The 16,940-nt window shown below is 41.3% G+C and overlaps 1 protein-coding gene across 1 annotated transcript; it reads right to left on the reverse strand.

The window, feature by feature from the left end:
- Positions 1 to 265: 265 nt before the first annotated feature.
- Positions 266 to 16,143, reverse strand: LOC309389453 (pepsin A-like; the record flags this gene model as incomplete). The annotated part of the gene is made up of 10 exons (XM_081947855.1): positions 266 to 362; positions 1,919 to 2,058; positions 3,202 to 3,294; positions 4,735 to 4,879; positions 5,253 to 5,369; positions 11,679 to 11,878; positions 13,965 to 14,083; positions 14,698 to 14,815; positions 15,446 to 15,602; positions 16,088 to 16,143. 10 exons carry the CDS (start codon positions 16,141 to 16,143, stop codon positions 266 to 268), a joined length of 1,242 nt encoding a protein of 413 aa, XP_081803981.1.
- Between the last annotated feature and the right edge of the window lie 797 nt (positions 16,144 to 16,940).

Raw genomic sequence — 16,940 nt, forward strand, 5'->3', positions numbered from 1 at the left:
CTTCAGGAATATTCAGTTCTTGAAAGGCTTTGAAAGTCATGCGCAGCCCATTCATAAAATATGCAGCATGACTGAATTTTGTCACCTACCTCAAAGGGGTGTCTTGTAAGGGCATATCAACTTTTCATAATTGAAATTAGAAAGACTGCCGTTGTTTTCCTCCATTTTGATCTCTGGGAATTCTAATTTTCTGAGATGTTCAATAAGTCTTCATTGAGAAATTATTTATGTAACTTTTGCGCTTCCTAAAACTTAATAGCTAGCATCATTGTTCCTCAGTAGGCTTGAGTCTGATGTAAATGTGCAGGATGACGTACTCTACTAGAGCAGTGCAGTGAGTCTCTTTCAAAGCCACAAAGGAACTACAGACAGCACAAAAGCAGGAACATGTCAGCTGCCTATGGCTCCATAAAGCAGCAGCAATTTTTCCCTGTATCACATGAGCGTGCTTTGCAGCTATAATAGTGTTATTGGAAAAAGGCATTTGTTCCAGGGCACCCTTTTTCCTTTGAATCCAAAGGCAGCACAGCCACATGAAATATAACTTTGGACACATCCAGTGGCAATTTTAAAAGTGATTTGAAGTATATCCACAGTTCTTCCATGGCTGGCTGGCTTGGTCAACTTCTGTGAGGCCGATAGAGCCAATATATCCTCATTTCTAGCTTTGTTAGCTTCTAAGCCTTAATCATGTACTCAGAATTTTTTCAGGTGAAAACTCAGAAAGTGCAAAACAGTAGTAGCTGGACAGACAAATACACATATTAAGAAGCCAGTATAGGAGTCTGAAGTGTTTGATACATTATACACAGGCATTCTTACTGACTTGGCTAAGGTACTCAAACTGTTTCAGTTTTATGGTCTGTCAAAACCACCCTACCTCAGAGGGCTTGTAATGACTTTATGCTGGGTTAAAGTTTATTTCCCCCAAGGAATCTTGAAAAAACGAGGAGTCTAAAAATTCAATGGTCCAGATTTTAATTTACTTTCATGGAACTACATTTGTGGAAGGGGGGGAAATAAAGACCTGTAAGGCCTCATATCTCTATACCTTCAACTAACAACAGTTTATGGCTTAGAGTGACCTTGTCTGGTTAGGGTTAGGGTGATTCATAGCCATTCTTGCCAATATTTCCTAATTAGGGCAGCTTAGGGCACATCAGTTGATGCCATCTATTGGACAATATGACCAATCTGCATGCAAAGTTTTATTGGTAGATATGGTAAAGCCCCTTTGAGATTGTCACTTCACACATGTATTCATTTGGCCAGGAATTAGAGGGCATTTCTAGGTGAATTTACCTTGGTATGTTGTCATGTCAAAATAAATGCCTATATTGTGTTTTACATATATTGATATAAAAATTGGTATTACAGTGCTGTCAACATTTCATTTAAACAAAATGGTTAGTTTTAAAAACTAAAATATATATTATAATAAAAATTATGGAAAATAAATTTAATCTGAATATTCTCAAACTAGATTTTTTTAATAACTGAATTTGATACAGTTCATTTTTAAAAGGCTTGTTTTGTATATAGACAAATATAAGCTTTGGAAAGTATGTTGATTGACTTCTTCTTTGCTAAATGGAGGAATGTTAAATGTTTATTGAATACTGGAGAAAGTTTCCTAAAATTAAGAGTAGTTTGACAGTGATATCCATTATCCAGAAAGTTGGTGGGTCCCCCTTGGTTGTATGTATTCACTTGGGAAATTTCTCTTGGAACGAATTAACTTCAGTTTGTTAGTTGACCTGCAGTCAGTGTGCAGTGAATACAAAGCCATTTATTTTTATATTTATTTATTGTTGCTGATACTGAAGCGTGGGGATTAGGAGCATAATTACCAAATTTAATTCCAAAGAGTCAAGACTATCCTTAGGCTATAATATGACTAATAAGATGTTGCTATTACTGTGCCACAGGAGCCAGGCCAATCTGGTTGTTTGCTCGGTCGAAGACACAATAGTATTGACGAATGAAGATATCACCAAGGATCCAAAGATCTGACTGGAAGGGCATATCCTGGAAGCCACTAGTGCAATAACCTTGGAGCTGAAAGAGAAGTTCAAATATATGATGAATTTGAATGGTATAACTAAGGGCCTTTGCAAAACATCAGGAAGCTGACATTCCCCTCCTCCTCCTGTTGAGTGTTCCTTATCCATGTTGAAGTAGCAGAAAACCTTCAAATCTCCATTGTCTACCTCTAACTTGCCTCTTGTTTAAATCTGGAGTCATCTGATTTCACTCCAAGGTGATGGGTGACAAACCCTTACAGATTTTGCATACCTTAAGCCTGCTGTTGGGTTATGTTGGAGTAAGGGGAAATGCTATGTTCATTCTAATACAGCTACCGTAACACTGACTAAAATATGGGCTGGAGAGAAAATGAAGGCAATGCCATGGAGCAAAGTAACTGTAGCTAGAATATGATTGTATCTTAGTTTATATGCAAGAGAAAGACCAGGATGCTGAGAATCATGTTTGGACCCTGTATGAAACTTTCTGAAGAGCCCCATGGATAATATATAACAGTGAATCATACATGTTTAACAGGGCTTGCTCTTTAACCGTGTTTTCCTAGAACATTTGTACAATCCAACAATTTGGATTATGGCATAATGAAATAATAATGCCATAAGGAAAGAATCACTTTATGTGTATCTTCCACACTATGAACATTAAGTTTATATTGCAATATTTGTGACTAAACACAGTGGTTATTCTTGAGTCCAAAATGATAAACTGATACAATACTCGTTCTTTAAAATAATCTCTATAGTTTTCCTCATTCTGGTTCTCTTTAAATGTGTTGGATTTCTAAACTGATAATCCCCCCAAATAGCCTAAATACTGAGAATTGAAGTCTAACATATTAAGGATGGTCTACTATAGAGAAATGACATTTACTAGAAATGAATATGATCTACATGAGAATAATCTTATCACTAAATGTGTTGAATTTCATATTCAGAGTTGCAGAGTTCAATTCTTAATGCATAATGAAAATACTGCTATGCTAAAAATTATCAAAAACATTTCAAATGTTGGAAAATGTCTCCCACTTGAATATAAGTGACTGAGATTGTCTTGCTATAATTCTTTCAGGTCCGGTTTCTTTTTCTCTAGAGGTTTATTGTGTGAGTATGACCTAAATTATTTGAGATGATTTTTTGGATAAACCACAGATCTTACCTGGCGAATGTAGGCACTGGCGGGCACAGGGTATTCAATGCCATTGATGGTGAAGACAATGTCTGCCAATTCATTGATAGCATTGCAGTTGACCTGATATGAAGTAGGATGAACAGAAAACATATATTTGTAGCCCCATAACATTTGAGAAAGGAAAAAAAAAGCTGGGTGTTATGGACTAGAAATTGTCCAGGAAAAAATGCATTAGAACAAACCTGGGCACCCCCCCCCCTCTTGGGGCAAAAGTCACCTCTGACTCTTCGGCCTTCTCTATCTGTCCCATGTGGATTGCTTTCATTTTGAAAGTGACTGCCATTTTTTTCCAATTTATATGCACATATGCATGCCTATACACCTTCACAGCCCTACTGGTTCAGCCTTCCAGAATATAGTCTCAGTTTCTCATGTAGCCCCTTGAGAAAATTAATTGCTCAGTCTTGCATTAGAATGATGCTTCCTGAAACAAGAATCAACAATGATGACTTGAGATCAGGATTATATTCCAAGCGATAGCTGTTTGCAGTGTGGAAGGCATACCACATGTCAGTAGAAAAATGTCCAGAGGGGAAGAATGAAGTCTGGCTAGTAATAGCCAATTTGTATCTTTGTGGGCTTCCCCTTTCTTTCATTTTTATCCATAATCTTGGTCTAGTAGAGGAATCAAAGGCACTTGGAAGTGAGGGGCTTGGTGGAGGATACACCATCTGGTGTAATGGTCTTTGCAATCATTGATCTGACCAGCACTGCCTTCCATAATGCGCCACTCTATTCCGCATGGCAATGATATGAGTCTGCTGATTAATTAGGGCTGAAAAAGGCATTTCCCTATCTAAATCACTTTAGGAAGCTAGGGCAAACCAAGAATCTTGCATAAGAATTGGAATAGAGGGAGAAAATGGATTGTTCATAACAATAGCAAAAAAACCATAAAAATTATCTGAAAAACTTATTAAGATTCACAAAGTCATTGAACCATAGATCTCTAAAGATCTCCTAGCACAATGCGCTTGGTCCGTCTTCCTATCTCAACTTTTAAGAAGAATTATCATATTTTAGCTAGTATTGGCCTTCATATGCATTGAGTTCTCAAGAATCTAGGATGCCATAATGTATCAGTATAGCATATAGGTGGATCTAAGTAGTGTGGCCTTTTGCAGTTGCCAGATGGACACATTTTCTAAATGTCATCCAAGGTTTTTTTGGTTTAGTACCCATGGTACTGATCACCACTGGAACCACCACACACTGCTTTATGCTATAACCTTTCAATTCTGATTTTCAGATCTTCTTTGTCTTCTACTATCCCCTGGTACTACTGCATGAATTATCCATGCTTTCTTCTTTTCAACAATAGTTAAATCTGGTGTTTTGTGAGGCAAGGTTTATCAGTTTGTATTTGGAAATTTGACATTTTAACCTGCTCACTTTTTACTACTTTCTCAACACTATGTTCCCAGCAATTTTCTATTACTAGTAATGATTATGTATTTATGTATATTAATTATAGTTGTATATTATTATTATCAAGCTTACCTGACCATTGGAATATTGGCTAGCACCAATGGAATTCTGAATGTTAGCAATGCCATTGGGGGGACCTGCCAGGAGGGAGGTACCAGTGTCAACAATAGCTTGGCAGCCACCGGAACAAGCAATGACTTGACCATTGATGCTGATGCTGAAAAGAAATATTCAGGTAAAGATGAGAGAAAGAAAAGTGCCATAACTTTTTGCCTGCAGGTCTTTTCAAATGATAAAACAACTTGGGCCGTGGGAAAGGAAGAAGAATGAGAAACATTCAAAATAATCCACCTTGACTTTCTTTTTCCTATAAGAGGGAGCAAATGGAAACTCTGGCAAGTTCTCAAGAGTCTATTATTATACCACAATACTAAACTACATTCCTATAATTGTTAAAGTGTCTGTTTCCTAATCTGGCCTGCTTTGTAGAACTGATGGGTATCTTCTTTTGCCATTATTTTGCATTTGGTTTTTGACTGCATCTTTGTGAAGCAGGGATGCGAAAGCTGAAGGTGTAGAAGTTGGATTACCTGTCCAAAGTGATCTGCCAATAGAGTTCAGCAGAAAGGGGCACCCAGTTGAGACTTCCAGTATAGTAGGAGGAGTCAATGCCACCAAACATTACAAAACTCCCGCTTTGCTCATCACTGAAAAATGGACAAAGAAGAACATGCCAATTAGAGGAATTGCAAATATTTTTTCATTTCTTTTTTTCCCCTATTATATTGTTGACCCATTGAAACTTTTAAAAAATAATATCCTTAAGACGATGGGTTAATTAGTTGATTGCTTCCCCTATAAGCTACTGGTAATAGCAAAGAGTTGTATCGCTTGGCTGCTATCTAGTGATCATATGGACAGGGGTAAATGCTGTTGAAGAAATGGAGTTTCACTCTGGGAATTGGTGTATGAGCTGTAAAACTGCAGATTCTTTCAGTTCATTCCCTTCCCTATATATTCAGCATATACCTAACCCAGTGATGGCAAACCTTTTAGGCAGTGATTGCCAAAAAGGGATAGAGAATGGGGGCTCATTACGTGTGCTCGTCGCGGCTACAACCCAGAAGAGGAGTTGCCTGGGGGCATGTGTGCACCGGTTTCCAATGCACACCGGCCAGCTGATCTTCTGCTTTCTGTCATGCATGCACACGTGACGATCAGCTGGCCAGCGTGCATGATCACACCATAAATCAGAAGTCCAGCTCTTCCAGTTTTAGGCACTGCCACACATGTGAAGGCCAGCTTAATGTCATGCATGCATATGCGCCAGAAACCAGGAAGAGGAACGGGCGATGCCATGCGTGTCAGACAGATGGCTCGGCATGCCACTTTGGGCATGCGTGCCATAGGTTTGCTATCACGGCCCTAACCCTTTAATAAATAAGAGGGGGTATGTCTTATCTGAATCATTCACTGACCTGGCACCAATCTGTTCCACTATGTTCCCTCTGGACTACTGATTTATGTCCCATGTATAAGTTTCATGTAAGGAGATAAGATGCTCTGTTGTTCCAAATTTCTGGAGGACATTCTTCTCATGGTCAACACAGTCAGTGAGCTTTCTGTATTCTATAGAAGCTCACATAAACTCTTTTCTTCAATTTTCTCAATTACCCAGCATACATTGCAATAACATTTCTTATTCCTCAATCTTCTCTAAAGCCAGCTTGAACCTCTGGCATTTCCTCTTCCAGATAACCTACCTTTGTTGATCCTAAGTTTAATTTTACTAGCATGTGAAATTATGGATATGGTATTATAATTTCCATTCTGTGCTAAACTTTCTTTCTTGGGGTTGGTATGATCTGGGTTCTATTGCAGATTCGCTGGCAGATTTTACTTTCCTGCCTGGCAAGATCAGCAACTAGACATCCCTGCATTTTTAATCTAGTTGTGTCATAAATATTAACTGTTCTCTGAAAGATCCTGAACTTTTCCTTAGTAGTATGTTGAGTTTAATCCAACCTAAAAGGTTTATTATCAGGGTTTATATTGTCAGTCACTTTCCACTGTCTACTCGTGAGTTTACTTTGTAAAATACAGCAGTGGTTTATTATTTCCTTTACCATAGATTAGTATGAAATGCCTTAGCCATTGTCACTAAAGTGATCAGCTGCTTCCAGCGCCTTTCCATATTGCCACCCAATATAGGAGCTTAATGATTGTAGCCAGGCAGCTACGATAACCCATTATATGCCTTGGGTGACTTACTGGGAATCCACAATTTATGACAGCAATTGGGGCCAGATGTGATGCAGTCGTTAAGCAAGTCATACTTGTGGACTTTTTTTACTGTTATCATTAAATAATTCACTGCAGTTAAACAAATTGTATGGTTGTTAAGTGAACTTACTACCCCCATTTGCTTTGTTGGTCAGAGGCCTACTGGGAAGATCACTAATGGCAATCACGTGGCCCCAGGATGCTGCAACTGTCACAAATACATGCCAGTTGCCAAAAGCCCGGATTTTGATCATGTGACCATGGGGATGCAGCAATAGTTATAAATGCAAAGACAGTCATAAATCACTCTTTTTGGCCCCTCAAAACAAGTTGTTAAACTAATGGTTGTAAGTTCAGGACTACTTGTAGTATACATACTCCTGGAATATAACCCTAGTATTCTTCACTCATCCCTCTCAGAAATATCCTTCCTGCTACAATGACGCAACCCAGCAGAATGAAATTGAAATTGAATGAAATTTAATTTGTTAGCCGCACCCTCTCCAAAAGGACTCGGGGTGGCGTACAATAAAACACATACAATATACATATATATACAATACATATACAAATACAAATAAACACATACACGTACATGTACATGGAGGAGGTAACACTCATAAAATATATATAAAATAGAATTAAAATAACTATTTAAAACACCCTCAGTTAAAATTACAAAATTTAAAAAACCCGTCAGGAGCAATAGGATAAAACTATGGTTGAGCCAGGCCAGCTAATTGGAAGAGGTGGGTCTTGAGCTTTAGATGGAAGGAGCGGAGATCAGAGGTAATCCTGATATCAGGGGGGAGGTCATTCCACAGGGCTGGGCCCGCCACAGAGAAGGCTCTGCTCCTAGGCGTCGCCCCCCGACACTGTTTGGTGGACGGCACCTGGAGAAGTCCCTCTCTGTGCGAGCGAATTGGTCATAGGGATGTATGGGGCAGGATGCGATCCCGCAGATAACTAGGTCCTGTGCCATGGAGCGCTTTAAAGATCGTTATCAGAACCTTGAAACGCACCCGATAGACCACAGGAAGCCAGTGCAGCTCGCACAGGAGAGGTGTTACATGGGAGTACCTAGTACTCCCCATAATCACCCGCGCGGCCGCATTCTGGACCAACTGCAGTCTCCGAGTGCATCTCAAGGGAAGCCCCATGTAGAGAGCATTGCAGTAGTCCAGGCGAGACGTCACCAGCGCATGAGTGACTGTGCATAAGGCATCCCGGTCCAATAGGGGGCGCAATTGGTGCACCAGGCGAACCTGGTGGAACGCCCCCCTTGCCACGGCTGTCACATGGTCATCCATGGACAGCTGGGCATCCAGGAGGACGCCCAAATTGTGCGCCCGCTCCATGGGGGCCAGCTGTACGCCCCCAATGGCCAGAGATGGAAACAACTGGTTGAACCGGGGGGCCGGAACCCACAGCCACTCCGTCTTGGAGGGGTTGAGTTTGAGTCGGTTGCCATCCATCCAGACCCGTATGGCTTCCAAGCACCGGGACATCACTTCGACGGCCTCGTTGGGGTGGTTCGGGGTGGAAATGTACAGCTGGGTATCATCAGCGTACAGATGATATCCCACCCCGAAACCATGAATGATCTCGCCCAGCTGCTTCATGTATGTGTTGAACAGGAGTGGCGAGAGGACCGACCCCTGTGTCACCCCACAAGTGAGGGGGCTTAGGGTCGACCTCTGCTCCCCTGCCAACACACGTTACATCCGGCCGGAGAGGTAGGAGCTGAACCACCGCAAAACGGTGCCCCGAACCCCCAACCCCTCCAGTCGGTGCAACAGGATACCATGGTCGATGGTATCAAAAGCCGCCGAGAGGTCTAATAGGACCAGGATAGAGGAACAACCCCTATCTCTGGCCCTCCAGAGATCATCAACCAACGCAACCAAGGCCGTCTCCGTGCTGTGTCCGGGTTGGAAGCTGGACTGGCGCGGGTCTAGATAATCATTTTCCTCCAGGTGTCGTGGAAACTGATAAGCTATCACACTCTCTACAACCTTCGCTAAAAAGGGAAGGTTGGAGACAGGACGATAATTGGCTAGCTCCATTGGGTCCAGGGAAGGCTTCTTGAGTAAGGGTCTCACCACCGCCTCTTTCAAGGCAGCCGGAAGAGACCCCTCGCCCAACGAAGCATTCACTAGGCCCAGGAGCCAGTCACGTGTAAGCTCCCAGGATGCCAGTACAAGCCAGGAGGGGCACGGGTCCAGCAAACATGTGGTAGGTCACAGCCGTCCACGCAATCTGTCCAAATCCTCGATGGCAACCAAGTCAAACTCCTCCCAGAGTGGTCTCTCAAGACTCGCCTCGGACGTCTCCACTAGACCACTGAAAGGGACCCATTCCTTCCGGATTTGAGCGATTTTATCCTGCAGATATTTCCCAAATTCCTCTGCCCTGCCCTGTAAAGGGGCTTCCCGCGGCCTCTGAAACAGAAGGGAGCGGGTCACCCGAAACAGGGCGGCAGGGCGGTTCTCTGCGGATGCAATGAGAGCGGCACAATATTGACGTTTGGCTGCTCTCAATGCCACAATGTACGTCCTTAAATGGGTTCGTACCTGTGCTCGGTCAAATTCGGAACGGGAGGATCTCCAATGACTCTCTAGGCGTCTCTTGCGGCGTTTCATCACCCTTAGCTCCTCGGTAAACCAAGGGGCCAGGGTGGTTTGTTGCCGCAGGAGAGGCCGCAAAGGCGCCACTCGGTCTAAGGCCCCGGTAGTCGCATTATCCCATGCGATCACCAGGTCCTCTACCCGGTGGCGGGTCAGGTCTACAGGAGGTGGCCCAAGCTCCATCTGGAACTTATCTGGTTCCATCAGGCGCTTGGGGCGGAACCATCTAATATCTTCCGGCTCCGCCTCCCCGCAGCGGGGGGTAGCACCAGGGAAGTCAAGTCGGAGAAGTGAGTGATCTGACCATGACAGGGGAGTGATGGTTAAATCCCCTACTCCCAGATCACTCATCCACTGGCCAGAGACAAAAACAAGGTCCAGCGTGTGGCCTCCCTCGTGTGTCGGGCCCTGAATCAATTGAGTCAGGTCCATGGCTGTCATGGAAGCCATGAACTCCCAAACCCCCTCGGACGCTTCTCCCACCGATGGCAGGTTGAAATCCCCCATCACTAAAAGTTTGGGGGTCTCAACCGCCACCGATGCGATCAGCTCGAGGAGTTCAGGCAGGGCCGCTGATGTATAGCGAGGAGCCAGGTATACTATCAGCAGGCCCAACTGTCTCCCTGGGCCCCACCTCACGACAAGGGACTCACACCCAGATGTCTGCGGCACAGTGGACTCCCTCGGCTCTAAGTCTTCCCGAATAATCACTGCTACCCCACCGCCCCTTCCCTGGGCCCGAGGCTGGTGAAATGCTTGATAACCTGGTGGGCACATTTCCACGAGGGGTAAACCTCCCTCGTGGCCCAACCAGGTCTCCGTTATTCCTGCGAGGTCCGGCTCCCCCTCAAGAATTAGATCGTAGATGAGGGGGGCCTTATTAACAACGGACCTCGCGTTGCATAACAACAGCCTCAGGCCCTGGGTCTGCAGATCCTGACCACCTAGTATGCGGGGGTTGGTACAAGCGACCGGGTGTGACCAACAACCACGGTCTCCCAACCGACTACGGGTTCTTAATCTGTCCTCGCGCCTGCCCCTCCCTACGACCGTTGGAATCAAAGAGCCCTGTATTGGAATGATATCCTCCCTCTCCTCCTCCTTTCCACTCCCTCCCCTCAAGACCACACCTGGTGACCTGGCTCTATCATCACTCCTGACCTGATCCACCCACCCCCCAACCCTGGAACCCCTACAAATTCTTAAAAAACACTTTACTAAAAAAACCCTTAATTTACGCTTCCTCCACCTCTCTGGGTTAATAAACCCGTCCTCAAGGTGGGCCCTCGAGAGGGCTGTAGGCCAAACCTGCGAGAGAGGGGACTCCCGCAGCCGCAGTAAATCTGACTTCGTATGCATAAGAATCATATAGTAAAATCATAGGGGCAAGGTTAGTTAGTTACAGGTGCTGAAGATGTATCATAGTTTGTCGTAGATATTGTCCTTACCCTAGGTGGAAAGGGTAAGTTAGTGGGCTAGGCGACTATCCGGATTTCTCTAGGGAGGATCTTGGGATGGTATAGGAGCCGGTAAAGCAAGATGTTAAAAGGCAAAGCCCAAGACACGATGGTAAAATAAATTGATGAGGTTTGAAGCTGTGGCAAGAGAGTCAGTACTCGATAAAGGCAGGAGGGAAAAAGTCACACCTTCAGCAAATGGGAACTCAAAGGGATAAAAGTAATTTACTATTGACTTGCTGCAGGAATTTTGTTTTAAAAATTTCCTATTCTAGCCAACAGTCCTGGAATTTTTTTTATAGTTCCCCATCCAAATACTAAACAGGTCTAACCCCACTTAGTCTTTTGGGGATCAACCACTGTCACCTATATGCGACCATCTGCCATTCATGGTGAAGAATTATGTATACTACTTTATAGGGATATTGTTATTGTGTGTGCATGCTTTAAAAAAAAAAACCTCACAGGGGATTTTTCCTAATATTTGACCTCTTGCAGTAATGCATTGAAAACATGTAAAAAAGAAAGGATTGTCTATTGCTCAGTTTCTCCAGAAGTAATATGGTTGGCACCCATGCCCTCTCTCCCTTCTAGCAAGAGATAGTAATTAGTCCACTCAGAAAAATGTGCACAAATCATTGTTACTTACGCACTCAGGAAGACGGAAAAGAGATCCTGGGATACCAAACCTTCACTCATCATGTTGTCAAAAACAGGAGTGGCACCAGAGGCAGCCAGCCTAGGGTAAGCCAGACCCAGGATGCCATCAAAGGGGGCATAATAAAGGAAGCTGCCCGGCTCGGTCTGACTCAGACCAAAGATTTGGTTGCTGACCTGAATACTTCCAACCTGTGCAGAACAACAGGGAGAAATAGTTATAAAATTCCTTTTTAATTTCAAGCAGTACTACTACATTTGTGTCGAAAGTACATACCGAGGCATTTAAATTTCAACTTCAAGCAGATTTATGCATACATACATACAAGTGTGTTTGCAAACAGACCTTGAATGATTCATATAACTCACTTGATTCTAGCTGATTCATAACTTTTAAATAAACTGCTTTGCAGTTTAATGTCTATCTGATAAAATAGCCTCAAAGGAAATCTCTATGTATGTTTATCATCTGCAACTATTTCTCTCTGCCCAATCTAATTTTTGAAAGGAATATAATTGACACAGAGTTGAGAAGAATTGGCAATGAGTCTCAAAAAAGACAGTGCTGAATATAGATTGAGCTATAATCCAATAAATGACTGGATCTTATCCATTAGAATTAGCGGATATCCATTGATATCAACATTATATATCAGTATATACATCTCCTACAGATTCAATAGTGGTCAAGGAGGAATTCTATGGATAATACAAGAAGTGCTAAGTGTAGCATCAGGAAAAGACATAAATCTTACAAATGGGTGTTGGAATGCAAACATATGAAGAACCCTGGAAATATAGGAAAGTCGCCCTGGCTAAATTAACACAATAAAGAAAAAATAGAATTTGGTAAAAATAATTATTTGTTTATTTACAAAAACTACTTCAAATACAGATACTATACTTGGATTTCACTTGAGATATAAGACTTGAATCCAATCAATTACACAAGAGGAAACAAACAATTGAAAAATGAAATCCTGTAAACCAGTTTTATTGACAGGAAATGTTGCGTGAATAAGATAAGTGTTTATGCCCAAGAAGGGAGACCCAAGACAATATGCAATTATCAAAACATTGGATTAATTTTTCACACAAGCAGTGCTATTGAATAACTCACAAAAAAGCCAGAGCATGAATGGGGAAAGAAATGCCAAATTAACAGGTAAATGGCAGAAAAGGCAAATTTGTGTGGGGGTGTAGCTAGCTGACATCTGATGAGAAATGAAGAGTACAAGAAAACAGAAAGAGATACTGCTTCACTGATTACAACAAAGCCTTTATAGGTCATGCCAGAATGTGGTATATATTACTAATGGGTCATTATTCTTTTGATAAGCCTTTATAGTGAAGAAGAAGTTACCGTAGGAAGTGAATCTGGACAGTCAGAATGATTCAGAACTAAAAAGAGAATGTGACAGGATACATTTTCATCAGATGTGCTTTCACTGCAATCTACGCTGGAAACAGTCCATGCAACTAGAATCTAAAAGCTCAGATCCATACTATATATTTGATGAAAAATTAATCTTATGTCACAAGAATCTCAAGAAACATTCTACTTTCAAATGAGACATTTATATATAGGCAATTTCAGGCTACAAATGTAGCATGCTTCCTTCTGTTTTTTTTTTGTAGGAGTTGGACATTTGCCTGTTTTATGAAGACAAAACAGAAAGCAACTCCTGTCTGTTGTCACAACTGTCAGCTCTGTTATTAGTTTTCACAATGTTTTGAAAAGAACCTCCTACAGTATTGACCCTGTACCCATTTAACTTTTACAGCAATGTGTTTACAGAATAATAGGATGGAATGAAATGACAGCTGGAATCAAAATAAGCAGTGCTGCTTCTGAAATATGCTAATGACTCTGTTTTGCTAGGTCATAGTAAAAGAGATCTCACTATAAAAGTAAAAATAGAAAGTGAAACTTCTGTGCTAATGTTCCAAATTTCTTAAAGTTCAATATTAAGAAAACAAAGATAAGCTCAATCAGCAAGTTTAATGAACTTACAGCTGATGGCAAAGAAATGAAAATGGTACATGGTTTTGTTTTCTTGGGCTTCAGAATAGATAAAAATAGACAGCAGGCTATTATTTCCAGGGAAAATAGTTGGAAGAATTATTAAAGAGAAAACAAGTTGGTAGGAAAAAAAGGGCTTTTGTGAAAACAAACCAAGATGGTTTCTGAAAATAACTCTCTAGTTTACAAACTTTTTGAAAAGTTAATGAGCATTAAGCCAGGTGGCTCAATAGAGACTGTATTCTTGGACTTTACCTGGACAGTATCATAGCCTAGGAATCCAGTCATGCTTCCGGTGCCATAGGTGATGGATACGCTCTGGCTGGTGGATTGGAAAGTTGACGACTGTTGTGGATTGAATTTATGATGGTTAGCTGCAAAGATAAGCAATTGTAGTATGATGTGGGCATATTGAATATGTAACAGAACAGAAAGAGCAATAGAGGGTTAGAGAGATCTTGGCATTTAACTCATCCCAGTGCAATATTCTCTAATGTGTGAACTTTGTCCTCAGTCATAGCTAACATGAAAGCTGGTTTATTATTTGGGAAGAAATAGTTACATTTCTCCTTTATGTCATGTGGAAAATAAAATATGTAATTATTATATTGTTACCTGTATCTGGCTTTATGGTTGTAATAAACTGATTTGATTATCCCTTACATTACATCACACACTTCTATATCCAAGCTCATGATTAAACATTTACTATGTAGGAACATGTTTTGTTATTCTATAATAATCCCCTTGAATAGCAGCTTCCCAAAGCTATTGGGAAAAATAGATGGATACGAGAATAAAAAATTGTCCCTGATTTGGTCCCTTTCAAATGTGTTGGAATTGGAGTTCTGAGGATTCCCCGTCAACATGCCAACACAATTACTGTGATGGGGCTTGTGGTCTATTACATTTGGAAAGTACTAGCTTGAGGATATCTTGAATTAAGAGTAGCCTCTTTCTGAAGACATCAATTATGGAGACTACTTACCACAAGCTTCACTGGAGCAGGACACAGAAGGGACCCACAAGTTGGAAGAACCAGTGTCAAAGAGGACTACGAACTCCTGTGGTGGAGTGCCAATGGAGATAGTGCCGCTGTACTCAAGCTGTGGAGGTAGAAAATGGAACATAAAAGAAAATCCATCCCTAATATCTCCATAACATTTTTGAAGCAAGAGAAATGAACACTTCTTTGTAGACAAAAGCAAGTTTGACAGGCTTTTTAAACAATACAAATCTGCTCAATTTGTTACAGTAAAGGTAAAGGTTCCCTTGGCACATATGTGCTAGTTGTTTCCGACTCTAAGAGGCAGTGCTCATCTCAGTTTCAAAGCTGAAGAGCCAGTGCTGTCCAAAGATGTCTCTGTGATCATGTGGCCAGCATGACTAAACGCCAAAGACACATGGAGCACTATTACCATCCCACCAAATGTGGTCCCTATTTTTCTACTTGCTCACTCCGTGGCACGGCGCTAGGGATTTGAACTGCTGACCTTCCTGCTCGACAAGCTCAACCACCGAGCCACTGTATCCTATTTGTTACAGTAGAATATCATTTATGTTCCATGATCTCAAATCACTTTCAAACTTTAAAAGTATAACTTCCTCAATCCGTATGTCTCTTTTATTGCTCTCTAGAGCCGGGGGCTATTGATTTAAATCAACAGGTGTTGAGATTCTATAGTCTTGTCCATAGGCTAAATGCTGAGCACCTCCTCCTAATATGGAATACTTACATCTAGATAATTTTGCAATGGTTCAGTGGCAAATGTATTTTGCAGCAAGGGAAAATATTTTGTTCCAAGGTTATAAGGATGTTTCTTCAGAAAATCATCTAGGAGCCCATGCTCCTTAAGGATTTGCCTCACGGATTTTGTTTTCCTTAGGTGAACCCTAATCATTGAATAATGGAAAGAAACGATTAATAAGTGAAAAATAGCATTAAAGATAGAAAAAAATGCATTTTGGACAGCATTCTCTGATTCGACACTCTTAAGAGGGCTATATCTTCAGAATTCCCAGGTAGAATGAGAGTTGTAATTGCAACATATCATTGGAGGCCCTGAGGATGGGGAAAGTTAGGTTCAGATTTATTTCTGCTGAGGAAGAAGGATTTGAAATCTAGGTATACTTTTTAGAGAAAAAAGCATCTTCTATTTTATGAACACACAGTGCATTTGCAGGTATAGCTATAAAGGGAAATAAAATAATACTGTCAGTGGAAAACCTAGGGAAATTCTTGCTTTGTTGCTTGCCCACCAAACACAATAGAAAGTTGTTGGAAGGGTTTGTGGAACATAATTTAGAAAGAAAATTAGATCCTTCTAAAGAAAATGGTACATGTTTCCTTTAAAGAAAGCACAAAGGTCAATACTTACTTTGTTGTCAGACACTGGGAAAGTGCCACCAGGCTCAGAAGTAAGAGGAACTTCATGATTACTCCTTTATCCCCAAGTTGTTAATTCAAATGAAGTGTGGGTCCCAGCTTCTAAGCAACACACTTAGGTTTGCTACATGCATATATATAGTTCCAAGACTCTCTTATCATATTTGCATATCATATAAAAAGGCAAACATTCCTGATATGATTATCTTTTTAAAAATGTCCTTAAGAAGAACTTTCCATGTTATTCTTTTCATTTGCATTAAGTTCTTGACCTAAAAAACAGGCTCAGGTGTAGGTGACATTGGTAACTATTTCAAAGACTTTGGTACATCCCAAGCGCAGTAAAGCAATGTTTTCCATAACTTTTCAACATGTGAACCAAAGGTTAAAAAATGTACATTTTCTTTTTAAAGTAATCTGGATTGAATTTTATTTTTTTTGAAAATAAACTATATAATGAATTAAATATAAATTTAATGTTTACAATCGGGGGCTTTAGATATGGTATATCCAACATTGTTCAATTTCTGGAAAGATATTTTAGACAGGTTGGTAGCCTTTTCAAGACTGCAACATTCTGCAAAATCCAGAAGTTGCAGCTGGTGCAAAATGCAGATGTGTGGGCTGATTAGTATATATTACACCTGCCCTCTACAAGCTGGGTTATTTGAAGGAGCACCTCTACCCAGGTACATCTACCTGTCCCATTAGGTACAGCAACAGCAAGTTTTGGGTCCCATCTACTAAGGAGCTTCATCTGAGGAGAGGGACCCTTTCTGCCATGGCAACCACCTTTGGGGGCATCATCCTTTGGAGATGAGACAGGCCCTGACTCTATTGGTCTT

Source organism: Natrix helvetica (assembly GCF_964273705.1).
Source record: "Natrix helvetica genome assembly, chromosome: 1".
NCBI lineage: Eukaryota > Metazoa > Chordata > Lepidosauria > Squamata > Natricidae > Natrix > Natrix helvetica.